This window comes from Mycteria americana, chromosome Z (assembly GCF_035582795.1).
Source record: "Mycteria americana isolate JAX WOST 10 ecotype Jacksonville Zoo and Gardens chromosome Z, USCA_MyAme_1.0, whole genome shotgun sequence".
NCBI classification, from domain to species: Eukaryota; Metazoa; Chordata; class Aves; order Ciconiiformes; family Ciconiidae; genus Mycteria; species Mycteria americana.
In genome coordinates this window covers 63,510,991-63,537,667 of record NC_134396.1, presented here as the reverse complement: position 1 = coordinate 63,537,667, position 26,677 = coordinate 63,510,991, and the positions used below count along the sequence as shown (strand labels likewise).

The window sequence follows — 26,677 nt, the reverse complement described above, 5'->3', positions numbered from 1 at the left end:
TTATACATGGAAATAGATCATCCGCTATTTCAGCTTAGTACAGTAGGGTAATACATGCACTAAAATGCTGAGTTCAGTTGGACGTTTCTTCAACATCAAAATTCTTCAAAGAAAAATTAATATCTTTCCATTTCTGAAAATCCATTTGTGTCCCAGTTTCAACGTTCTCTACTACAAAGCTTTTGATTTTGATCACTGGTAGATTATCACATGTCTTGTACTTCACTGTGATTCCCCAGTCATGCTGGCAGTTAGTATTTTGGCAATGCATCTTGCCTTTTTTCAGAAAACCATCAAACTGGACTGGTTTCTGGTGAGGCTTTATTATATAACGTTCCTTGAATGCGTCTCCTAGGACAGTGTGATGAGATTCCTGAAACAACACATGCCAGAAGCTGTTAATAGTAGGAACACCATTCCTCATTTTTTTCCTGACATTCCCGTTCCCCTCATACATATTTGAACTTACTTAGCTTATCTAAAATCCATGCTTGCAGTATTTGAGCCTTGTACATAAAACTAACAGAGTCATCCAGACAACAACTTGTGAGGCTCGTGCTTCCCACCCATTTTAACTATATGACCCCAGCTTTCCATGAGGGGTGATGCAATTACTTTGCAGTTGTAGAAAAAGTAACCCTAACAAGGTAAAGGAGTTAGAGTTGTTGTTTATAATATATAATCAAAGATTTAAAAAATTAACAACTTAATTTGAAAGCATATGTACAATTTGAGCTGGAGTCTGAAAACACTAGTTCCTCCTGGAAATGCAATTTCCATTAAATATATAGGCTGAACTATGACAGAACTCGGTTTTGTAGGGCTTATTTAAAATATTGTGAGGGGTTATTTGCAGAGTACTAAGCAAAAACTCTTTTTGAAGAGTTTTCTGAACTCTCAGATCTATTTGCACAGGTATAGGTGATAAGCCAGCAGCACACAATGGAGTAACAGTCAGAGGTGTGTGTTAGATATCCCTTGTTATTCGTCAAAGAAGTGTAACTAGGTTTTCACAAGGCTGAGCTATTTCCACCTCGCCTGTGGACCTTCCCTGTGCAGAAGAGTAGTGAACTCCATCTACATTCCAAAACCAGCTGGTAAAACCAAAAGACTTTCTTGACTAAAAAGGGAAGTGCATGAAAGCAAGCATTCTGTCATGCCTAGCTGTGGCCTGAAGCCCCTTATCACATCACAACTGTACTTTTCAGAGCAGCACAAATAGAAAAAGCTTCAAAAGAACAAATTTCAGAACTAGAAAGGCTCAAAGTGCTGAGAAAAGGCACTCTTTCATGATCACCACTTTCCAAGTGTAGAGTATTGGCTTCTTGGGCCTACAGAGAAATTCTTCGAGTTCAGAAAGAGTACAATAAAAATGTCTCCATGAGATATATAGAAGCAATGTGAACTACCTAAAGAATGGAAAATAAAGTAGTATCGAAGAATTAAAGGGCTCCTCCTGTAAAACCATGGTTTGCCTTGCCTTTCAAAACAGAAAACTGGCCCATAAGCCAAGGAGCTAAACAGTGAGCTGATCTCAGTAATTTGTATGGATAATTTTCAGTCAACAGAAATGGTGGGAGAAATTTCTCAACTGCAGGAAGACTTCCTGTCTTATGCTAAATTGGGAAAGTAAATATCCAGCAGTTACACTAGTAGGTTATATCATTGAAGATCACATGGTTTTCCACAAAATGCATCAATTTCTAACAGAAGGGGGTTCAGGAAAATTGAACTGATTCCTGTCATATCACATATTTGCACACCTTAGACGTCATCAACTACCATCATAACATGCTACAGAAGTAGTTATGACTGGTCCTGTGGTTTACTGATTTACTCAGAATTTTTTTCTGCTCCAGGTTGCACAAAATAGCCTACTTGCCACACTGATAAACAATGCTGTTAGTTCAATAATGCTGACTTCCCTGGTGTTCATGAATGTAGGTTTCCATACAGAGACATACCTTTATAACTCTGATGTCATCTGTACTGCAGGCATATGCTTTGCATTTTCCACACAGAAGATTTTTTTTCCCTTCCACTACCTTAGGTCTTGTTTCTTTCTTCCTGGAATCTCGTAATACCTTTTCCTTCATTTGCAGGTCATGTATCTTTAAAATTAATAAATAAATAAAAATCAAGATCATTATGACATTAAGAGAAGCCCCAGTGTCTGTCTAAACATGACTGAGGATATGTAACATCTAGGAACCTATTACTTAAAAGCAAACAAACAAAACATACCTTGTTCTAGCAACCCATACCAAAGAAAGAACGTGGTACATTTGTCAGGTTAAGAATGCAAGGCTAGAATAAGACTACATGATGGACAGCATTTATGCTGTCTGTTCCTTCCTCTCCTCTACCCTCCTAGAGCCCTTTGGTCATAATGCTATTAAGTCCTTGTAAGACTAAGTCATGTGAGACTCCCTACAGCAGAAGTAGCGCTGCTGCACTAGGAAGCTCACAGTTTGGAAAGAAGGCTCCAGAGACCACAGAAATTGTAGGCAGAGAAAGAGGCAACAGCCACAGCCTGGAGCTGGGAACCTGCAGCTCATGCAGAAACAGAATCCTCTGAGAAGAAGCAGGAGCAGCCAAACCAAGCCTTGGAGGTGGGAGAAGAAACTTCACAAAGGCTAGAGTGACTTGGACATACTTTGTTGCACAGTTCAGTCTCTGAAACCTTGCCTGGAAACATGGGGTGATCTGCAAATCCACAGGGATATGGCAGAACTGTGTACTTTTTATTTGTAGCGGCTGCCGCTGGCTTATTCCAGTCTTCTCTGGGAAATTTGTTAAAAAGGTCTAGGAAGACAGAATCATAGAATCATAGAATCATTTAGGTTGGAAAAGACCTTTAAGATCATTAAGTCCAACCCTTAACCTAACACTGCCAAGTCCACCACTAAACCACGTCCCTAAGCACCTCATCAAACGTCTTCTAAATACCTCCAGGGATGGTGACTCGGCCACTTCCCTGGGCAGCCTGGTCCAATGCTTGACAACCCTTTCAGTAAAGAAATTTTTCCTAATATCCAGTCTAAACCTCCCCTGGCACAACTTGAGGCCATTTCCTCTCGTCCTATCACTTGTTACCTGGGAGAAGAGACCAACTCCCACCTCTCTACAACCTCCTTTCAGGTAGTTGTAGAGAGCGATAAGGTCTCCCCTCAGCCTCCTTTTCTCCAGGCTGAACAACCCCGGTTCCCCCAGCCGCTCCTCATCAGACTTGTGCTCTAGACCCTTCACCAGCTTCGTTGCCCTTCTCTGGACATGCTCCAGCACCTCAATGTCTCTCTTATAGGGAGGGGCCCAAAACTGAACACAGTATTCGAGGTGCGGCCTCACCAGTGCCGAGTACAGGGGCACGATCACTTCCCTCGTCCTGCTGGCCACACGATTTCTGATACAAGCCAGGATGCTGTTGGCCACCTGGGCACACTGCCGGCTCATATTCAGGCAGCTGTCAACCAGCACCCCCAGGTCCTTTTCTGCCAGGCAGCTTTCCAGCCACTCCCCCAAACCTGTAGCGTTGCATGGGGTTGTTGTGACCCAAGTGCAGGACCTGGCACCTAGCCTTGTTCAATCTCACACAGTTGGCCTTAGCCCATTGATCCAGCCTGTCCAGGTCCCTCTGCAGAGCCTTCCTACCCTCAAGCAGATCAACACTGCCACCCAACTTGGTGTTGTCTGCAAGCTTACTGAGGGTACACTCGATTCCCTCGTCCAGACCATTGATAAAGATGTTAAACAGGGCTGGCCCCAACACAGAGCCCCGGGGAACACCACTTGTGACCGGCCACCAACTGGAGTAAACACCATTCACCACAACTCTTTGGGCCATCCAGCCAATTTTTTTACCCAGTGAAGAGTACACCCGTCCAAGCCATGAGCAGCCAGTTTCTCCAGGAGAATGCTGTGGGAAACAGTGTCAAAGGCTTTACTAAAGTCTAGGTAGACAACATCCACAGCCTTTCCCTCATCCACTAAGCAGGTCACCTTGTCATAGGAGATCAGGCTAGTCAAGCAGGACCTGCCTTTCATAAGCCCATGCTGACTGGCCCTGATCACCTGGTTGTCCTGTATGTGCCGTGTGATGGCATTCAAGATGATCTGCTCCATAACCTTCCCGGGCACCAAGGTCAGACTGACAGGCCTGTAGTTCCCCGGATCCTCCTTCCATCCCTTCTTGTAGATGGGCCTCACATTTGCTAACCTCCAGTCAACGGGGACCTCCCTGGTTAGCCAGGACGGCTGATAAAGCATTGAAAGTGGCTTGGTGAGCACTTCCGCCAGCTCCCTCAGTGCCCTTGGGTGGATCCCATCCAGCCCATAGACTTGTGTGTGTCTAAGTGGTGTAGCAGGTCACTAACCATTTCCCCTTGGATTATGGTGGTTTCATTCTGCTCCCCATCCCTGTCTTCCAGCTCAGGGGGCTGGGTACCCAGAGAACAACTGGTCTTACTATTAAAGATTGAGGCAAAGAAGGCATTAAGTACCTTAGCCTTTTCCTCATCCTTTGTCACTATGTTTTCCCCCACGTTCAATAAAGGATGGAGATTCTCCTTAGCCCTCCTTTTGTTGCTAATGTATTTATAGAAACATTTTTTATTGTCTTTTACTGCAGTAGCCAGATTAAGTTCAAGTTGGGCTTTGGCCCTTCTAATTTTCTCCCTGCATAACCCCACAACATCCTTGTAGTCCTCCCAAGTTGCCTGCCCCTTCTTCCAAACATCATAAACTCTCTTTTCCTGAATTCCAACCAAAACTCTCTCCTCAGCCAGGCCGGTCTTCTTCCCTGCCAGCTTGTCTTTCAGCAGATGGGTACAACCTGCTTCTGCACCTTTGAGATTTCCTTCTTGAAGAATGTCTGGCTTTCCTGGACTCCTTTGCCCTTCAGAACTGCTTCCCAAGGGACTCTGTCAACCAGGCCCCTAAACAGGCCAAAGCCTGCCCTCTGGAAGTCCAAAGTAGCAGTTCTGCTGACCCCCCATCCTTACTTCTCTAAGAATTGAAAACTTTTATAATTTCGTGATCGCTGTGCCCAAGACAGCTTCCAGCTATCACATCACCCACAAGTCCTTCTCTGTTCACAAACAACAGGTCCAGCGGGGCACCTTCCCTAGTTGGCTCACTCACCAGCTGTGTCAGGAAGTTGTCTTCCACACACTCCAGGAACCTCCTGGACTGTTTCCTCTCTGCTGTATTGTATTTCCAGCAGACATCTGCTAAGTTGAAGTCCCCCACAAGAACAAGGGCTAGCGATTGTGAGACTTCTCCCAGCTGCTTATAGAACATTTCGTCTGCCTCTTCATCCTGGTTGGGTGGTCTATAACAGACTCCCACCATGGTATCTGCCCTGTTGGCCTTTCCCCTGATTCTTACCCATAAACACTCAACCCTATCGTCACCATCATTAAGCTCTACACAGTCAAAACACTCCCGAACGTACAGGGCTACCCTGCTGCCTCTCCTCCTTGCCTATCCTTTCTGAAGAGTTTATAGCCATCCATCGCAGCGCTCCAGTTGTGTGAGTCATCCCACCATGTTTCCATGATTGCAACTGTATCATAGCTTTCCAGCTGCACAATGGCTTCCAGCTCCTCCTGTTTGTTGCCTGTGCTGCGATGCACTTCAGTTGGGCTATTGATCTCGCCACCTTTTTTGGGGGAGAAGCCCTAATTCCTATGTGACTGTTCTCAGGCGCTCCCGTGGTTTCTAACACATCAATAACCTTTGTGTCTTTGCTGCCATGTGGATCTCCATCGCCTACCTCCACTGCGATGGCAGACCGAAGGACCTCGCTAGCACACCATCCCTCAAACATTGGCATGCCATCCTCAGGCTTATCTCTAGTGAGCCTAGTTTTAATCCCTTTCCCCCTTCAAATCTAGTTTAAAGCTCTTTCAATGAGCCCTACTAACTCCTGCACAAAGATCATTTTCCCCCTTTGAGACAGGTGTACCCTGTCTGTTGCCAGTGGGCCCGGTGTTGTGTAGACTGACACATGATCAAAAACCCCAAAATTTTGCCAGTGACACCACGCTTGGAGCCAGGTATTGATCTGCTGGCCCTTCCTGTTCCTTTCCTCATCATTCCCTGTAACTGGAAGGATAGAGGAGAACAGTACTTGTGCTCCTGATCCCTTAAGGAGTTGTCCCAAGGCCTTGAAGTCTCTCTTGATTGCCCTCGGACTTCTTGTTGCAACTTCATTGCTGCCTATGTGAGAAATCAATTAATAGATAATAATCCAAGGGCTATACCAGGGTAGGAAGCTTTCTCTTCACATCTTTAACCCGAGCCCCAGGGAGGCAGCAGACTTCCCTAAGAAGTGGGTCCAGTCTGCACATTGGGCCTTCTGTTCCCTGTAGAAGAGAGTCCTATGACAACGACCCATCTGTTTTTTCTTTATGGAAGCGGTTTTGACACAGGACATAGGCTGACTTAACCTTGGTGACACCTCCAAGCTAGATGAACCATCGTCCTTGTCATTGTTGGGTTCCACTTGCAGAGCCTCTTACCTATTATGCAAGGGCACCTGGGAAGGTGGGGTGGTCAAGGAGGAGACATGCCTGCTGTGCCGGGCAGGAACCTGCCTGATCAAAAGTCCATCATTGGCTTAGCCCGAGACGCCTCTTGCATGTCACCTCAGCACCAGAAGTTCTTGACACTTCTTTCTACCCTCATGATGTTTTCTGATCTGGTAAGTGCGCAGCACACAGCAGGGCTAATGTAAAGCACAGAATGTGTGCCGAGGTGTTCTACTAGGCTTGTTAATCTGCCAGACATTGCTTGAAGCAAAGATGAACAGTACTGTAGGCAGTACAAAAGAAGTCACCAGCAGAAGAGCATGTACAAACCCAAATGTCATCCTGTCAATGTCCCAGGCAATGGTTTCTTGAAATCTCCCAGAAACCACTGCTCTGAAATTAACAAGCACTTGGCATGACAACAAACAACTTTATAAAAGCACTTGTACTGGCCTGCAGCAAAGATGAAGTGCTTCTGAACATAAATGGACATATTTACCACCATTTGCATAGCTTCCCATCTCCTTGTCCACTATCCCAAGCAGACACAGCAATATTTTTCTTCCAGAGGACAGAACAGTATATATTTTATTTCTAAGCTGATAATTTTATATAAATTCTACCTCAACTTCTAAGTTTTTTTACAGTTAAAGTACAAATGACATTCTGCAAGCTAGCAGTACACACTATCCCTTCTTTGCTGATCTAGCCTTGGTCTGAAACCAAATACAGTGAACATTTTCCTCAGGTTATCACTCAGTCCTAGATAGAGCCCTAGTAGATGAAGGCTGATATAGATTACGCCTGTAGATTTGAGTATGAAAATTCCACAGAAGTACAAACCTTTCTTGCAAATGTTGCTTCATCCCAATTCTGTAACTTTTCAATAGCTTCATTCATCATTTCTTCCTTATAACGGTTGTGTTTCTCATTCTCAACCACTTCTGTTTTGCTTGTCACAAGGATGCACTTGCTGTCTTTTGCCCTTCCACGACCTATACAGCAACACATTTATTCTCTTTAGTTACTCTTAACAAGATGTACAAAAGCGGCAGCCAGGCCATAAAAAAGCATTAAGGACTTTCTGTGTGGCTGCTTTTGTTTCCTATGTTCAGATTCAGATAATGCTACTTCTAAACAGTGTTCTCTCAGCTCTTTCTTTGATCACAAACCAGAACAAGATGCCCCCTTCCAGGTATCCTCATGGATATCCCCCAGCCAGTGCTGTATGGCCTACTTCAGTTAAGCTCAGGCATCCTTGACACTTCAGTTATTGTACAGCCTCTTGCTGCCTTCTTTTGGAAACAAAAGCTAGAGGAGAAAAGTTCATCTTAGTCTTACTAGTTTTCTGCCCTGCTAATTGGTGTCTATTACAAAAAAATCCTATCACAAAAAATCTGGGGAACTGGAAATACAGTGCTGGCAAGAAAAGAGACAAGAGCAAGTGCCATCTCCTTCACCTGTCTATGCCTACTGCCTGCCTGCTTTTTGCTGCTCTGACACAGGCAAACTGAGAACTAAACTGGTATGAGATCTCTGTAGAAGTATTTCAGTTAGAAAAAAATGTTCACATTTTCTTTTGAGTTCCCATTCCCCCAAAATCATGATTTTATGTGGTTTAAAACTGACACAATGTATTTTCTTTGTGTCTTTAATGGCTTGCTAAGAATAAACACTATCCTCTCACCCATAAACGTGGATTCTGGACCAATTATTTCATTATAAGACAAAAATAAGAAAATCACACAACACAAACCCTGAAAGCAGAGGACTAAGTACAATGGAGATCACTTCCCATCAAATTATGAACTACTCAGGCTATATGTTAAAATATTGCAGATGCACCCTTGAAAGACATAGGCAGTTTTATGACATTTAGGAATGTTAAACAGAAACCAGTATTTAATGTGGCTCTTCATTCCCCTCTACTGGCCGTATTGTAAAATCACCAAGATTCAAGACCGAAGTCTTGACAGACTTCTTTAGACAAGCCAAGACAGAAACAGTTTTCTTGGGGTTTTTTTGCCTTGAATGTTAGAGGTCTGCATATGCAAAGGCCTCTGGTACCCATGAGTAGCTGGGTTGGGAATAAGCCACTGGGCAGGGGAAGATCTTCAGAAGCCAAGGCAATACATGAAACTCCATTGCAGGAGTCCTTTGTAAATTGTCACAGTCACAATGATTTGCACTATTTCTGACTACAGTGCTTCTAGCCATACTTCTGCTTACATGTATAATTATCCACTTGAGGGATCAGTCCTCAACAGTTCAATAACCTTGTGCTGCATGGCTAATCTGCACGGCAAAAGAAAAGTCACACAACATCAAGGACTCAGTTCTGTGAAGAAATTTGTCATGTCCAGTGCCATCATTCTACTGACTTCACTCAGGGGCACAGAGGAACAACAGCAAGACATGCGCATATTACTATAGTATTTCCAAAGTGCCATTCAGTAGCACTTCATGTGCATTTCTAGGCTAAAACAGGTTTCTAAAGTAATAGCTCTGAAATTCCATACCTCTGACTTGGATCATTTTGGTGACATTACCAAAGTATTCATAGAGCACAACAAGGTTGCACTCAGAAATATCAATGCCTTCGTCAGCAACAGATGTAGCAATTAGCAGTCTGCTGTCTTTGTTGGTTTTGAATGCATCCAGTACACCCTTCTGCATTGGGAGGGTCATACCTACAGTACCAAGAAACTGTGTCAGGAAAAAACACTCAAGAGTTCCTTGTATCAAGAAGGAAGTTTCTTGTATCAAGTATCAAGAGTTCCTTGATACCTGCATTTGCTCTTACTTAAGTGATTAGAAATAAGCATGTCCTTTTGATCTAGAGAAGTGCTTTAAGTTTGCATATCCAGCTGGCTGCATGCTATACTCACTGGGAAGGAATTCCCATTGATCTGCCACAAGAATTGTCATCCTGGGAAACACCATTTCTAGCTGATCTTTATTAGAGACCCATACAGCTTAGTTATTTTAAGCCCAAGCTAACCCTTAACTTAAGCCATGCATAATTCATTTCAGCTGTAGCTTCCATTCTACCTTAAAATGTCTTCATGCCACCAAACACAAAATAAGACAGGGACCTGTAAAAGGAACAGGGAAAATACCACTAGAAGTAATCACAAGAAGCCACGACAGTGAACTTCTTTTGAACTAGCAAAAGAATCCTGCAGCAAAGGGTCACTGACAGTGTTACTGCTGCATTAACCAAAGATTCTGGACAGAAAAAGCAAGCATCTCCTTAGGATTAGTTAAATGTCTTCTACATATGGAAGAAAGCATAGTCCAAACTTGCATGTTTAAGAGCACAGAAGATGAACACAGGAAGAGTAGAACAATTTTAGCAGTGTAGCCACCATAGGTCTAGCAACCGGTATTCCTCAGTGCAAACCTGCGTACCTGTTTTTTGATCTCTTCTTCCACGACCCATCAACACATCCGGCTTTATGTGGCTAAGTAGAGGGTTTGCTTCTATCCACTTCTTCAAAGCCTGGAAAGCAAATCAGGGAATTAGATCCATGTCCAGATGAAATGCTAGTTTGGGATAGATAGGTAGATCCTGCCCATGCTTGCCTAGAAAATTAATACTTCCGAGAACCAAAAGCAGAAAAGAAGGTGGAACTTGTGCATCAGAAAAGAACATCTATTAATAGGTAAGAAAGCAAGGCTTACAGCCATGATGCCAGATTCAACCATGCCACAACTCATTTCCACTTTTCCCACCCCTGCAACTTAAAGGCTGGCTAGAGAGCAAGCAGTCTTTCACTGCTAAAAAGTATGCCTTTTTCTCTTATAAACCAACAGATCACCAAATACTACACCTCTTGGATCCAAAGGAAATGAGTTGCTATTTACAAACTGAACTTTCTCACTGCACAGTGAAAGCAGCACCTTCAAACTGCTCTTACGTAAGAACAAACTTCAGCCAAGCTGCAGTAGGCTTTCACCTCTATAATGGAAAATTGCCAGTAGATGCTTGGTGGTGTTAGTTTGGACTTTAGCCTGCCTTTAATTTTTTTTTGGTTTGCAATTCATCCAGCATGTCTCTACCCAAGGATAAAATAGGGATTGGGACTCTCAGCTGATAAATCTGTTTACAGTAGCCAGAGACTATGATACCTTGCAGTAAATGTTTAAGAGCTACTGAAGCTAATGATTAGCAGCACACTTCAAGCATGAACTTTTTTTGGGAACAAGGTATTGGAAGGGAGAAAAAAGATTGTCCAGCCTAGATCCTTGATCCTAGGCAAGTATGAAATAGACCAGTGCATCAGAAGGGTTCAGAGAACACCTGCTCCACAAAGTCTCTCCTTTTGCTTGATCAAGAACAGATGCTAGGGCACAGACCTCCTTTGTGCCCATAGGAATCCTCCGGGAAACCTATAAATACCTCTGGATGTGCAGTCAGTAATAGCACATAGCTGCTGGTTTATAACACTGCCACATTAAAGCCAAAAAGCTTGTAACACATGTTAAAACTGACTTCAGACCTGAAGTAAAAATCTGATGGCTTAATGATCAACTATGACATGTAGCAAGAAGAAGTGATGAAGGACACGACCCTTGTACTGTAGTTTTTAGAAAAAGAAAAAAAAAACCCTCATCTTTTAGAAAAAGAAAAAAAAAACCTGTCTCAGAACATCAGGGCTTAGGAAGATACATAAAGGTATCTTCTTAGGAAGATCAAATACATGCACAGTTTTCTATTTCCAGATCAAAATGGGAAGGGTATTAGGTGAGGCATTTTATTTTCTCACTTCCCATTTTAGGAGCTTTAAAAAGAAATGTCTTACAGCTACTAAGGCTCTTGTCTTAGCAAAGAGAAGAGTGCGAGTCTGTGGGTTATAGCGGTATGCTTCATCCAGGATGCAAGCAAGCTCTTCCAGCTTGGGATTCTCATTTGATTCATCTTTTGAAAGGGCAGTCATTTCTGGTTCTTTCTCTGGAAGAAAACAGAATTGTGTTGAATAATTTACCTTCTTTAATGGAAAAACCAGAATTCTCGCCCAAACCTACTATCAAATGCCACCCACATTCTCTTTAGCATCTATTTTTATTTTCTATACCATTCTTTCAGATGCAAGCAAAGAAAGCTATTGGTTAAATGCAACAAAATCCCCAGAAAAAAACTGTCTGAATCGCTCACATTTTGTAGCAAACTGACATGAGAACCTTTGTGACATACTGTGCATCAAAAGACAGCAACAAAACAAACCCAGTTCTTGCAAAGAGCGGCGCTATTTCTTCTTAGGAAACAACTGACACTAGAGGGCAGACAGCCCAGTGATTTAAAATTGCAGTCAACACTGCAACACACCAGATCACAGGTGGTTTACAGCACACTGCTACTAAATGAGAAGTCAGAGAACAGTGCAACCTCTAACTTTTAATCAGAAGGGTACAAGGGCCACCTGCTTCTTCCCAGAAGTTTGGGATTCGTCCAGGAGCATTGGGCAGGAGGAGGCTAGGCAGCGCACTGAGCAGTGTGTGTTGCCTTCTGTAATGCTGCCAGCATGCTGCCATCTAATGCTGCCAATCCATGATTGTAGACCATCCCCCTGCTTGTGGGGGACACCCTTAAGGACACCACTGCCTTATGTCCAAGTCAGGTGGGTAAGAACCTACTACAGCATCTAGCTACAGTTACTACTGCTTCCTTAGCTCCTGCACTAGAAGCTTGAAGTCCCAGAAAGTAAGTTCCCTGCACCTACCCTAACACTACATTTGCACCCACACGGACACTAGGTCTTCTGAAAAGTGCAAAGTTTCCATAGAAAACACCGCACTTACTCTGAAGAAAATCCTACCATAAGCCCTCTTCTCCCCTGCAACTGTCACAGGTACTGTGTGAAATACCTTGAAATTTGGCTGTCAGTTGCTTCTCTAACTCTGTATATGGTCCATTTTTGACATTTGTGAAAAACTCAGTTAGGTAGGCTAAAGCATCTTCGATGCGGGCATCTTCACTGATGATGAGAGCATCATTGAATTTCTGCTCAGAAAGAGAGACATACACATTTAAGCCTCATTTTCCGTGGGACAGGATGAACACAAATTTTATTTAGCTAGATTAAGTATTACAAACTTGTGTTGTTCTTCCACTTGCATGACAACACAAGCATTACAAAGTCTCCTCTGCACTGTACTGTTCTTAGTGAGTATCTTAAGACACAACTCTCAACACACTATGCTTTAGCCTATAAAGCTAGTCAAATAAAATTATTAGGTTCCAAATCTGCTCCTAGGTGAACATACCTGTATTGGAAGGAACAGGATGGCTCCACCTCTGTAGGGAAGGAAAGAGGATATACACTTACCCGCAGGTGTTCAGTGCAAATGAAAAGGTCTCTACAAATGCTGCTCTCCTTTTCCTTATCTGCCAGTTGCAACAGTCTGCATTTCTTCTGAGTGGCAACTATCCAGTGTTCATATTTCTGTGTTCCAAAATCATTCTTGTTGATTTGAGAGATAGTATCTAGTAAAGGAGGAGAAAACAAACATTTGGTCATCTTGACTAACAAATAACCAGAACAGTTAGCTAGAAGATAACACATTTTCCATGAATGTTAGGTCTAAAAAGCCTATGCAGAAGAACACTGTATGATACAATCACAGAATCACTGAGGCTGGAAGACACCTGTGGAGGTCTTTAGTACAACCCTCTGCTCAAAGCAGGGTCACCTAGAGCCGGTCGCTCAGGATCACGTCCAAATGGATTTTGAGTACTTCCATGGACGGAGACTCCGCAACTTCTCTGGGCAACCTGTTCCAGTGTTTGACAACCCTTACAGCAAAGAAGTTCTTCCTTTTGTTTATTTCTGTTTGTGCCCACTGCCTCTTGTCCTGCCTCTGGGAACCATCTGAGAAGAGTCTGGCTCTGTCTTCTTCACTCCCCGTGTTTCAAGGTATACCCAGATGTTAGGCTAAAATTAACCCAGTACAATTCAACTGAGGATCTGTGTACACACACAACCCTGCAGAGTCTTTAGCAATAAAATTAGAGCTCGCTTACCCCATAAGAAACCTACAGTATTCAAGACACTGCATGTGCATTGCTCCTTCAATTACCAGCTACTCAATAGTTAAGGATTCATTTGCTAAATGGTCCATGGTACTTAAAGGCCTATTATTCAAGGGCCTGTTCTTGAGGCAGAACTAGTCAGTACCTGTTTGTCACATACATACTCTGAGTGCTTCACAAACTTCAGTAATCAGAGGGTCCACAGCAGAGAAGCCAATGGCATTCATGCAAGAGGAACTGTGACGCAGAAATAAGCTTCAAAAGGGTTTGCTTAATTTAGCGTGCAGTCTGAAATCCCCACTGTATTTGTTCTTTGTTGAGGTTTCTTGGGTTTTGGGTTGGGTTTTTTTTTTGGTCGGATGGGTTTTTTTTGTTTTGGTGGGGTTTTTTTAATTCTCCTTTTCTGCCCCAGAATATAGTTCACTCTCTAATATCTGGAAAGTGGAGGGAAAAAAAATCTAGGAAGTATAGAACTGAGGTAAACAGGCTTAAGGCACCCTAGACAGTTTGCAAAAGCCAGTCTGAGCACAGACAAAATCCTTTAATTCAGAGCTGGACAGACCAAGGCTGATCCTGAGCATAGCCATCCATGGGTCTCTACTTTGTACCCCCTGTAGCTCTCAACTTTGTTGATAAGAGCCACTTACTGGACACCACTTAGGCACCCTGCAAAAGCAGAAAAGATCAGTTGATTTCTGCAGGGCTGCAGAATTAGGTCTCATGACCATGAGACCCATTCTCTCTTCTCACAGCCATGCATCCTCCTCTCTGCAAACCTTCACACCACTGCAGCTCCGGAGGCTGGAACCCTACAGACAAGTGTTTCCTTTCTTAGGCAGCCATATCCTCTCTCTGGTGGTGTTCATGTTCCACAGATACTCCTCTGTAAAATTACCTTAAATGCTTTTCAATAGGAAATAATGGAGACCTGGTAAACAGTGGAAATATGGGTACCCGGAGGTATAAAAAGGACAAAATGCTGACGAGAAAAGGTGCCCAGGACACCCCTAGAAATAAGTCCGAGCGCAGCATAAAGAGGCCAGAGAAAATATGAGAAGAATTGTCAGAGTAGCAAGAGTGGAACTAAACTTTCGCTGAAAGGAAGAAATTACAACATTCAGAGTAACAAATTACAACATTCAGAGTAACACCGTAACTGAGACCCTTCTTGTTTTCCTTAATAGAGACAGATTTGGGTATGAAGCATTTGGAGAAATCCTTAAATAAGAACATACAGGTATCTCTCATCAATGAAATCCAGCTCATTGCATTTTGAAAGCAAGACCTTTGGTAGTTTTTTTTCAGATTCTTTAAACATTCAAAGTGATTTGACAGTGTCAAAAGCACACTGTCCTTAGCTGCAGGAAACACAGGTTGAAATCCAAGCAAAAATATTTATGATTATCAAAGTATATCATGTATGACAGGAAAATAGTTGACTCTTCTACCAGTAATCTCTTATTTAGGAAATATTGGTTAAAGGCAAGTAAAAAGGAAGAAGGAGAAAGGAAGTGGAAAAACGGTGACTGTTCTAGCAGCCATGAGGATTCCCACTGATGTAATCAAAGACTGAATCCCAGTTACAGGCATATTACAGTATCTTACCCACTGAGTAAATCTTCCTCATCAACGCCTCTGTCTCAGACATCAGACCTGAGATAATGTCCACAAAGTGATTCTGAACTCGCATTTTAACCCATCTGACATCTAGAGATAAGAAATGGAAGTCAGTGGCCTGAATAAGTAAAATATTTCCCTGGGCAGTGCAGAACAAATTCTTGTCTAGAAGAATGCCACATATGGGCTGTATGCAATCCTAATGATGTTTATTGTTAATGAGCATTATAGTTGCACAGAAAGAAACAGCCCCCAGTCTTCACTTGCAGAACTGCACTAGCTCTTCTGCCTTACTAAGTAAAAACCAGAGATTGTGGAGCTCAGCAAAGAGAAAATTTGCCCCAATGGGCACTGCCTTACTGCGGGGCAACAGTGAAGTGCATGCTTAAACTCCTTTCAAGCCAGCAGGAAGCAAAGCTCCAGCTTCATTTTAAGGTTTTAACTTCACCTGACCAAAGGAGAATCGGATAGCTGCCTTAATTATGCTGCTTTGCATCTCATGGGAAAATAAAAAGGAAGCGTGCTTACATGTTTCTGGCTTGTTTCTGAATCTCTGCAGATCCTCTTTGTTCTCTCTGACAGTGGATATGGCCTGTATGTCAAGGTAGGAGCAGAGGGTACAGATGTGCTCTATCGTTTCCATGATGCTCTTGGCATTACCAACTCCAACAGAGGCAGTTAAACCTACAATCTGAGCACACACATGAATAGCAGTGGTTGCTTCTTTGTCACAAACGAAAAAAAAAAACGGGAGATGCTGTTGCCAATCACCAAGCTGTCACTGTCTTCAAAAACAAACAAACAAATCAGGCAGCTGAAGTAAACATGAGTGCAAGGACTAAATCTTGAGAGCCAAACCTTGTCCCCACTCGTGCCCTCTCCAAGGCACTCAAGCTTAGAGTATGCAAACTGAAGATAAATTATCCACCCGCTTAAATCCATAACCAGCTGTATTTGCCAGTGCTTATCATACACAGAAACAGCAAATCCACCCCCAGAACGGTCTTCTGCATTCATTCAGAGGAGATGTCTTCTCAGCTGCACCAAAACCTCCTGCCAGTGGAGGCAGTGGCCCCATTTTATTGTTGCAGAAGACAGCAACAGAGAGCTGACAAGGAGACTACTAAGTCCTGGGGCACATGCTTTCTTCCCAGCCCAGCAATCCTGTTTGCTCTCAAGTACTCTGGTCTCTGACATGCTTGGTCAGTCCTTCTTGGCAGCTGGAGGGAAGGTGTAACGTGGGAAAACAGCCTGGAGGTGTCTGAGAAGAGGGAAAAAGCGTTCCAGATGCTACTGTTTCAATTTGCAGCCATTGTTAAATGAACCGGATTAACACAAAAGGCAAGACTTCAGGCTTTGCTGACTGCACTTCAAAATACTTTTCTCTAATGTTTCCACCACTGACAGGCTGGGCCTTACCTGAGGCAGCTGGTTTGCACAGGAGTCAAATTTTTGTTCCAGGTATCTGGTCATTAACACATTGTAAGGGTGGTTGCCTGTAGTGTTGTGGCACTCATCAAATATCATCAGAGTGAAGATGGAGAGGGAGCTAAGGATCCCTTCCTCGATGGTATTCACCAGAATCTGGGGTGTCAGCACAATGATGTCACTGTCCTGTATAACCTTTTCTACACATACATTTGCAACCGTTTCACCACTAATTCCTTGAACAGAATATCTAGGAAGAAGAGGCAAAAGATAGGGTATGAAAAAGGATGACCTGCAGGGAAAGAAAAAAGGCTAGAAGGACGGACTTTTCAGCAAGCCTGAAGGGTAGCAACTAAGTTCAAAAAGTCAAATTGTTGCAGCCAGCAGTTTGACCCACAGAAGCTGAGAAAAAAACTGCTGAGGGTAAACAACTGGATTTTCAACTCCCATCAACTAAAATAGATTTGAGGGATGATGATTTTGTACATTTAAGCTGCACCTGTCAGTTCACATGTAAGCTGTATTTGGAGATCCTGCCCTTCATTCTTTTTCTGTATATGTCTGGCAGCATGGGACTGTCTTCTGTCCAGCAGCCTCATTTTCCCATAACTATAAGGATTCATATGTGGATGTTCAGTAATCAGTTCCTTCAAAATCAGAAGCTATAGGTTGTCGATACTCCTCTAAGCAATTTTCAGTCCCATCTGAGAGGTGGACCGTCATTTTCTGACTAGAGGTTGAAAACCAAAGAAGTTTGGATCCTTCCATTTGGAAAAGAAAGAGACACTCTGCCATTTGAGAATGGCAAGAGGAATCCCACTGCTGCTGCATGGAACTGCCTCATCTTTGGAAGCAGGGCTAAAAGGAGTCTCAAGAGAGAACACACTTCACCCTTTTCCAGAGGCAAGCACAGGTATACTTTAGCCATTTCCATAGGTGCTGCACAACCAGCGCTTAAACTTTCCAAAAGCAGACTCCAGACTCTACAAAGTCTACCATGGCAACCTGCCATTCTTAACACTAGGCATCATCCTTATGTTAATGCCAAACACTCTTGTCACCAGTAAACCCATTGCATTTTGTCCTAGCCACAGCTGACCTAGATGGCAGTTTATTTTCTGTGGAGGAAGCCACAAGCTAGAATTACACTTACCCACTTCTTTCAAAATGCTGCCTGAATACAGTTGTCTGTTGTTCATACACTGGCACTTTAGTTGCAAGAAAGACAACTTTCGCCTTTCGTCCTGCAGGCATGTTTTGGAAATGGTGTTCACAAATCAGAAGTGCCACAAAAGTTTTTCCAGATCCTTTAAACAAAGAAAGTGAAAGGTAAAGCACTAGTATGAAAGGGCATACTTGTAAGCAGGAGCCTGTCTTATCTGGATGCCCTGTAACAACAGGGAGCTGACAAGGGGGCTGTAACACTTCCAGACTCTCTGGGGACAGATCTGAACACATGCTTGCTGCTTTACTCAGGTAATCATCCCTTTCTCTCTCGCAGTCTCAGTCTGTAAAGACCAAGTGGCAGTCGCTGGGAAGGAAAATCCATTTGCAGTTTTATTTGAGTTCTTTGAAATCACTGAGTCTATTTCTGCTCTTAGAGTGTGCTCTCACATCAAATTAGACTATGGTACAGGCACCAGGCACCTTCAGCGTCCATCCTTGCCCATGCGGCCTTGCTCCTCTCACATTTCTTTTCCTTCAGCACTCAGCTCACTGTGCAGGCTACCCAGAGCTCTTCTGTGTCCCTGCCTCTGCTACCCCACCTGCCTCTCCAGGGCCCAGGGGAGAATCAGGCTAGCAACATGGAAAACACACATCGAGAGAAAGAGCTGATTGATCTCTCTTTTGCTGCTGAACTTCAATCTTCTTAATTCAGTCCTGACCTACTGCAAAAGTTCCCTGTGCTATTTTGATGTTGTAGGCATTGCAGCACAGGAGACAGGGGAGTCTCAGCGCAACTCATCCTATTTTTCCTTCAACTTGAAGGCCAAATTTCTTAAAGATCTGCAGAGATCAGTGACTGATTTTAACTCAAAAATCCACACCAGGGAGTAAGAAAGCGGAGGTCAGAACACAGAAATCTGAATACAAGCACTGAAGTGCCAAGAGACACATCTGTCTCGCTCGGTCTCTGTGCTGCCCTTGATCATTAATTTCACGTTAGATCTGGATCTAATCCTGCAAGGAAGACTGCTTTTAAATAAACAGCTGGGAAAGTTTGACTCAACCTTTACCCTTCCCTATCCTTCACAGCCCTCTTCACCAAGAGAATTTTTCTAAGAAACATGTGGTTTCTTACCTGTGGGGGCACATACCAATGTGTTTTTCCCATTGACAGCAGGCTGCGCAAGTTCAGTCTGGTAGCTCCGAGCCTTCTTTGGTTCATAAACAGGTGAAGACTGATAGATCCCTTCTAGGAGAGAACCATGTTTTTGTGAAGAGTATTGCAACAGAAATGCATAAAATATATTACACCCCATACAGTTGCTATCTAAAATGATAGAGGTGGAGTCCTTGCAGTCTACAGAGAGCATTCTCTGACAGACAAGCCTTTAACAGGACATAGGCACCAGACAAGAATTTTGTGTAGGTTTGATGGCATACTTTTGTTACCGCTCGACTGTGCTTCCTAAAATGAACTAATTTCAAGGTCTTGGCTGACAACTCTCATTTCAACTGGTCTTTTTCAACTCAGAAGAAAAACGCAAGGGCTTACTTTCCCCCAAATATATGCACAGTAGTCCTTTTAGTCTTTTGCTCTAAGGCCTTTGAAGTTAATACTCTCTTAAATTGTGGTCTTGTCAGCACTTATGGAACAGGAACTAAACACCACTGGTGGAGCAAAATTTGCCATACAAGACATGACAGCCACTGCACAGATCCTTTGCAGCCAATTTCAGCTCTCTAAACCGGCCAATATCAGGTCACATGTGAATTAGTTATATCAGAGAAGAGATGCATCCACAATAGTCTGGTTGATAAGGAGCTGACAGAACAACTTTGCACTAGAAATGTGGTAAATGAGAGTCAACCCCTAACACATGCAATGCCCAGCATGAGATCCTTTAAAGATTAAAACAGAAGACAGCTAAATCAAGTCAGAGATTTGTACTAGTTCCTCAATACCTTCCTTTGTGGCACACCACATCTGCATCCTTCAGGATTCTAAGGAAATGGAGAATTCCAGCCACAAACTGGTTTAAGTTGCTAAGTCTTACCTGAACCTGAACAGAGATTTTCACTGAGATTATTATCACATTCGGGTTCTTCAGAAAATGTCATCGTGGTTTCAAAGCTGTTTTCAGAGGCATCTGTCATTTCACCATCAACATCTTTGCCATTATCTGTACAATCACAAAAAAAGGCATGTTATTGATCCTTTTGATATTAAAATGTCGTATTTGCTGGGATGACAAGGTAAAGGAGTTGGTTGCTAGCATGGAAAGACTAAATAAAATGATTCTGCACCCAGGCTCCCTTTCAAGTAAGATGGATAGCACTGAGAGTCTTGTGTTTAGAAGACCCACATACTCAACAAACATTTATCTATCCCTTAAAAATCAAGGCAGATAATAGATTTGGAGGAAAGTTATATCCTCTGTGTTTAGTGACAAGATTACAGATTTAACATGGACATTAACCACAAGCATGAAAAATACTCAGAAGTTCAAAAAAGCTTTGTAAATTCAAGACTTCATTCTCCCTTTCCCCCCACCTTTTGGAAGGACCCAGAAATTGTAAGACTATCTCCATCCTTTATCTTACATGATAATCAAGAGAGGTTCCACAGATGATTGCTAAAATTTTCTTTGGCCCCATAATTATTACCTTCTCAAAGAACTGTCACTGGGCTTTGCATGAACACTCTCATTGCAAACAGAACACATGAGAACACTCTCATTGCTTTTGGAAGGGAGAACGAGCACATCTGCACCCTAATCCAGCTCCAGAAAGCACAGAGTATCTGCGATTAACTTCTGCTAGCAACTCTTCTTAACTGCTAGCACTAAAATGATTCCAATATGGACAAAGTTTCTTCAGTAGGCTGACTTTGGCTTTATTAAGTTGGATGTTAGCAGAAGCTGCCCCAAAAGATAGGGTTATGTTTAACTTATAAAATATAACTGTTAACCAAATAATATGTATAGCCATCAGCTACATCAAATAATATCTATATAAATATAAGTATTATTCTTATATATTTTATATATGTAATTATTTATAAATTCATTAACTGCATATATAATAATATCTATATATATAATAATTAAATCTCCAGATAAGAAATTACACACATTTGACTACAGCAATAAAAACACTTCAAAATAAGAAATATTGTTTAAGAAGCCACTTAAAAGTAGCTTGTCCCAGTTGCTAATTAAAAAAAAATTCAAACAATCACTTATGGTTTAGGAGAAAGCAAATGTAGATATAAAGAAATACAATCCAGTTTATCTAAAATCACTTGTCTTTCTTAATTATTTTGTCGTGAAATACTGTATTCTGCTCCAAATTCTCCCATGCTGCAGGGTACTCATATAGGTGTTTTTCAAGTGGAAAAAGGTAAATTCAATGACAAAAGCAAAATCTTATCAGGGGAAATTCTGCATTTTTAGAAAAAATGAACATAGTCACTTGGTAAATGGTGCTTATCAATTTCTCAAGGAAAAAAGTGTATGATCTGCTCTGGGGATCACAGAAGTATATCACTTTCTAGAATATCAAATTACTAATATTTTGTCAGAAAACATTGCATCTATCACAACTCAAGCAACAAAAAAGATGGCAAAAGGTGAATTACAGTAGAAGGGAGAGAAGAAGATAAACATTTTGTTAGTTTTGTACTTTCAGAGTCTTGTATGCTGTCCAATTCTGCTTACCAAAAAAAGACATCATTCATAACCACATGGGAGGAAAAATACTCAAAAAATAATTTCTGACAGTTTGTAGTGAAGTACTTGTATTTCATTTTATAGAAAAGACATTTCAATTAAAAAAACAAAGGGGGTTATTTTTAAACAACAACAAGCAATGTAGTCTGATGGTATCCTTTTAAATTAGCCTTATTCTCCTCAAAAAAAAATTACTGTCTGGTACAAGAATAGGAAAAGAGCATCACAAAAACAATTCACAGTTTACCTTCTCTCATATCCCACAGTTGACTTGCATTGTAATATCCTGTGCTATCTAGTGCCAGCTGAAGGCTTTTTGGCCAGTTTTCCTTATCCGATCGACAGAGACATTCGATGAGTTTAGTTATCCCAGCTGCCTTGCTTCTGTATTCACTAATCTGTACACACAACAAACAAAAGTTGCCATAGCTTCTGAGTCATCAAAACCACTGTTCTTTGATTGATATTTTGATTTTTGTTTGACGTTCAGTTGAAAATTGCATTTCCTTCTCATAGAATAAAAGGTTTCCAATAAAATTCAGTCATTTACCTACTACTGCTGCAATTCTGCCAGCCTAGGTGTACACTAAAGTTAGCTGGACTACATCAACAGGTAGGCTATTTGCTTAAATATTCACAAGGTCTGAAACATCGCAGCACTATTCTGTGAATTTTGATCTGGCAAGGTCCTTGTAATAAGCTGTATCTGCCACAAACCTCTGAGGCCAAACTGATTAAAAAACATTCCAGAATAGGAAAATGCAAAAATACAAAACTCATGGCAGGCCTGATGTTTCATCACATGCAATAGCTTTCCAAATGTTATATATCTCCATAAAGAAATACTGCTTTAAAAATAAAATAGCTGCAAACAATCCTTCTCAGGTGTCACAAGGAGCGAGAACACCTAACAGACTCCTTCACACAGTATCAATAACTTATTATTAACCAGTCATAAATGATGAATGACTGGTAATATAACTTGTTATCAGTCATCAATAATGACACTGAGCTAGAACTGGGTAACAGCACTGTGGCTCCACATCCAAAGGCAATGAAAATGTTGTCAACTTCTGTGACACAGCATTTAGCTAATGACTTCATACCAGAAGTTTCACTTCACCCTATGACCATCCCTTTAGGTGCTAACAAAACTCAAGAGCCACACAAAGCTTCTAGGGGTTGCCACAGTTACAATAATAGACTTTGACAAATACCTGCAGGAATCAGTTTAGGCAACACCTAAATGCCCCTTTCCCTACTTCCATCTGTATTTTTAGGAGCATTAATGCAGCATGAACGCTCTAGAAAGGGGTCTATTTCAAAGGCATAGCAAAGCAGCCATTTCACTGTAATGTGGCACCTTCCAGAGCCCCTGAGGTCTCTTCACAGGAGCCTGGACTCCTCAAAGACGTACAGCTGAGCACTGTCAATGCCAAAGCCACCCCATCCTGCTTCTCTGCCTGCAACCCTTTTGCACGCCACCTTACCCACCGAGCCGGAGGGGTGAAGAACGAGATGTGCAGGTGTCGCCGACAGCGCTGCTGTGGGAAGCTGCAGCCACACAGCAAAGCCTCCTCTAAGCAGAAGAAAATAAGGTCCCTCCCCAGGGGACCGTGGCTGGCCATCGTCCTCACTCAGCAGCCTGACGGACGGGCACCAATTCATCCCGCAAGTGAGGCAGCCAGCACTTCTCCGCAGCAAAACCAAGCAAATACCAGGATTTTACCATTAACCATACCTGCAGGATCTCATCACACTCCCTTTCTATCAGGCATGTGTTTATGTAGGGCATGAGCGCTACCGGATCAACTTCCAGCATTGTTGCTTCTATCCGCTTCAACAGCTGTCTGTGCAACTCCAGTTTTTCCAGTTTGCTGAAGTCCCAGTTTTCAATTGCTTCTGCCAGTCCAGTGTAACCTTTCATGAAAAGAGACAAAGTATTACTATGAATTCAATCTATAGCTGCAATAGATAGGAACAAGCTGAAAAGACACTTTCTCAGCCACACTGGAGAAATTAAAATTATTTTAGCCTGTAACTGACAAAAATCTAGGTGAACCACAAACAATTTTTATATATTAAGTGACTGTTTTCCTTTACAGCACTTGTATGAAAAACCCTATGCTAAAAGAGCAGTAACACTTGCAAAGAGAAAAAAGAGCTACACGATGTCACAGCTCACATCACCCAAGCAACCATAACAACCCCCTTCCTTTGATCCATGCAAACCTTGGATCCCTGCAGGCCACGATACGCTTCCATGGGAATAGCCAGAGCACAGGACACCATTCAGAATCACAAAGACTTTTGGTCACCTTTTCTTTTATTTACCAGCCCTCTGCCTTTTCATTCTGTCCTTGGCTCCACCCTCCTTCAAAAATCCTTATCATATTGGATTCAAGTCAGGCCCTGACTGAAAGCAACCCAGACACCTGCAGCCTCAACAGTCAGCAAACAACTGAAAATACTGTCCTGGAACAGACAGTGGCAGGGAATCATATTTAGAGGACTTGTGTGATTTGCTGTGTAGGTTCCAGAGGTGGAAGAAAGCAAATCAGGGTCCCAGAGGAACTGTGGGCAAACAGAAGGAATTTGCCTAACTTTTTATTTTCTTTTGGAGGAGCAGGAGAGAAGTGTGGATACTTACCACCACAATGTATTTCATCTAATCATCACCTGTCTCTGCATCTGCCAAATACAAGAGTAATGCCATATTCTCACCTCAGGCCCAATTAATAAGTACTTGGGATAGCACTTGGAGCCAGCAGGTTAACTTTTTCAGTTTTTTGCTGAAGATACACCACATTGAATGCTACCAACATGTTCAAAGAAGATATTTTTGCAATTCAGAAATTAGAACTATCACAGGCTGGTAAAAAGTTGCTCTGGACCTAGTATTTGCTTTAAGGGGAGAGTGGGCTACATCCAAGTGATAAGAAATTTTGTGATAACTGCTCACTGAGATACTGTAACTATCCATAGTTAATAGTGGGTAAACAAAACCAAAAGTGGCTTATGGTATGACATTTTAGGGGTGCGAGATATCTAACAAATCACCTACAAGAATCTATGATAGAACCTATGTGTATAGAGGAAAGCTGGCAAATCCTGGCAATTTTACACCTTCACAATCTCTTCTGTCCCATTTTGGAAAGGAAATTGCATTCAGACCTCACCGATCAAGCAGTCATAGCGACTGAAGAACAATCACCTCATTTATAAACTATTAATGGTTACTCACTGCTTGAAAGATAAGACTTCTAAGACCTCTGAATACTTTTTAAAGATCAGTTTCTAATTTAAGACTCTGTCCTCGAATGAAGTTATCCCACACTACCAGTTAGCCCCCACGCACGTCCTGAAACCCGTTTAGCTTTCTCTTTCAGAGGATTTAGCTTCCTGTAAGTATATTTGGTGAGAACAACGGCTGTCTTGTTTCTCCTCTGAACGCGCCGAGGCAGACAAGTCTCCTGTCAATGAGGCTCTATTCTGCAGCCCTGCATCCTTCGCTGACCTTCCCCATCACCGAAATCGTTCCAGCTGCCTCTCACATGGGCGCTCCCCCGTGCCTTGCAAGAGTTTTATTTCCAGCCTCTGTCACCCTATCTCTTCCTACCGCCTCTCATCCGATGTGACAAGACCCGACAGCACAAGCCCGAGGGGAACGGGCCCTCCCCTCACATCCCGGCCCAGCGGAACGCGGGCGGCGGCTGCGGCTCCAGCAGGGAAGGGGAGAAGCGGAGGAGACCACGCTTGCGAGCGGGAGCCCACCTGCTGCTAGCAGGGCGTCCAGGAAGCCCCGGAGCCAGCCCTCCGCCTCCAGCTGCAGGACGGCATCCAGGAACAGCGCGGCGGCCGCCATCACCCCCTTCTCCTCCTCCTTCCGGACTCTCTCCTTCACCTCTAGCAAAGACACGAAGCAGGCAAAGAGTGAGGGAGGGGGCCAGAAGCGGCGGCAGGGAGGCGAAAGCTCCCCACCCGCGCCGGCAGCGGGAAGGATGCGGGCGCCGGGCCGCGCCGGGGGAAGCGGGCGGCTGCCGGCCCTCACCGTCGGACAGCCAGTCCGTCATGTTGCTCAGGATGTAGACGGGGTTCAGGCTCTTCTCGATGTACCGCCTGTAGCACTGCAGGCTCCTCTTCTCCTCCGCGGTCATGGCAAGGCCGGCCTCGCACCGCCGGCGGCGGCGGCACCGCTCCGGCTCCGGCTCCGGCTCCGGCTCCGGCTCCGGCTCCGGCTCCGGCTCCCGCTCCCGGTCCCGGTCCCGGCTGCGGCTGCGTGCGGGGCGGCGTGGGCGCGGAGCCCGCGGCCCGCCCTGGCACCGGGAGGGCCGGCGGGGGCGAGAGGAGGGCCCCCCAGGCAGGGACCGGACGGGAAAAAGAAACCTCCGGCCAGCGGGAGAATCGAAACCGAAAGCGGCCCCGGAGGAGGAGGCCGGGCCGCCGGCATCTGCCCTTAGCAAAAGAAAAAGGAAAAAAAAAACCCAAGTCAGGCATATGCGCATGCACACGGTCGGAAAGCCTGTGAGCAGCCGTTTGCAGCTGTCAGGGTGAGGGGGAGCACAGCGAGGTAGTAAGAATAAAGGCATCGCTCTACCCCCTCTTCCCTTTTGCCCCCAGAAAACCCTGAACGGGATTTACTGACTGTATCCTGGTCTTTAAAAGACTGAAAAATAATTTTCTACGGCAAGGCAAGACCCCTACATGCTCTGAGCAAGTGCTTGCTCAGCTGCTAGCATTAGTATAGCTTGGGAACGTCAAAATGAGAAGATCTGTCTGACTGCCCTGTAGCAGGGAAGTGAGCATCAAAGGGCGAGGCTCACAAAGGGGGCCAGCAGGTTGCAGAGCTGAAAGCACCCACAGTTCAAAAGTGCTGCTAAACATGACATATCTATATGCAAATCTTCCTCTTAACCATTAATGTATAGAGTGGAATGCATCCAGCTCTTTGCAGCTTCATAAATCTCATATTCAAATAGATGACTAATGCACTGGCCCAATGCAAGATACCTGCTTTCTAAAGCCATGGCAACACAAGACCACTGAGTGATGGGCTTGCACTGGAAGGACGTGTGGGAGAAGGCAGAAGGAAGTGCTACCATTGGCATCGCAGTTTCCTTTCTGTTCTAGTCCATCTCTACTCCCGAGTATTTAATATTCTTTCTCTTCTTTCT

General features: G+C 43.4%; 1 protein-coding gene across 5 annotated transcripts; it reads right to left on the bottom strand.

The window, feature by feature from the left end:
• On the bottom strand, positions 1-25,881 carry RIGI (RNA sensor RIG-I). Of its 5 annotated transcripts, none has more exons than XM_075527341.1 (18): positions 25,555-25,881; positions 25,278-25,409; positions 23,245-23,423; positions 21,751-21,901; positions 19,830-19,955; positions 18,911-19,024; positions 17,762-17,915; positions 16,600-16,858; positions 15,709-15,871; positions 15,169-15,270; positions 12,860-13,017; positions 12,399-12,534; positions 11,336-11,484; positions 9,942-10,032; positions 9,050-9,220; positions 7,374-7,525; positions 1,965-2,111; positions 1-373 (listed from the first exon to the last, which is right to left on the bottom strand). In XM_075527341.1, exons 1-18 carry the CDS (start codon positions 25,658-25,660, stop codon positions 74-76), a joined length of 2,790 nt encoding a protein of 929 aa, XP_075383456.1. In that variant the 5' UTR covers positions 25,661-25,881; the 3' UTR covers positions 1-73. The 5 variants fall into 5 exon arrangements, with proteins under 5 accessions (XP_075383456.1, XP_075383454.1, XP_075383455.1 ...); XM_075527339.1 differs by having other exon boundaries at positions 18,911-19,021; positions 25,555-25,733; XM_075527340.1 differs by lacking the exon at positions 9,050-9,220 and having other exon boundaries at positions 25,555-25,733.
• Between the last annotated feature and the right edge of the window lie 796 nt (positions 25,882-26,677).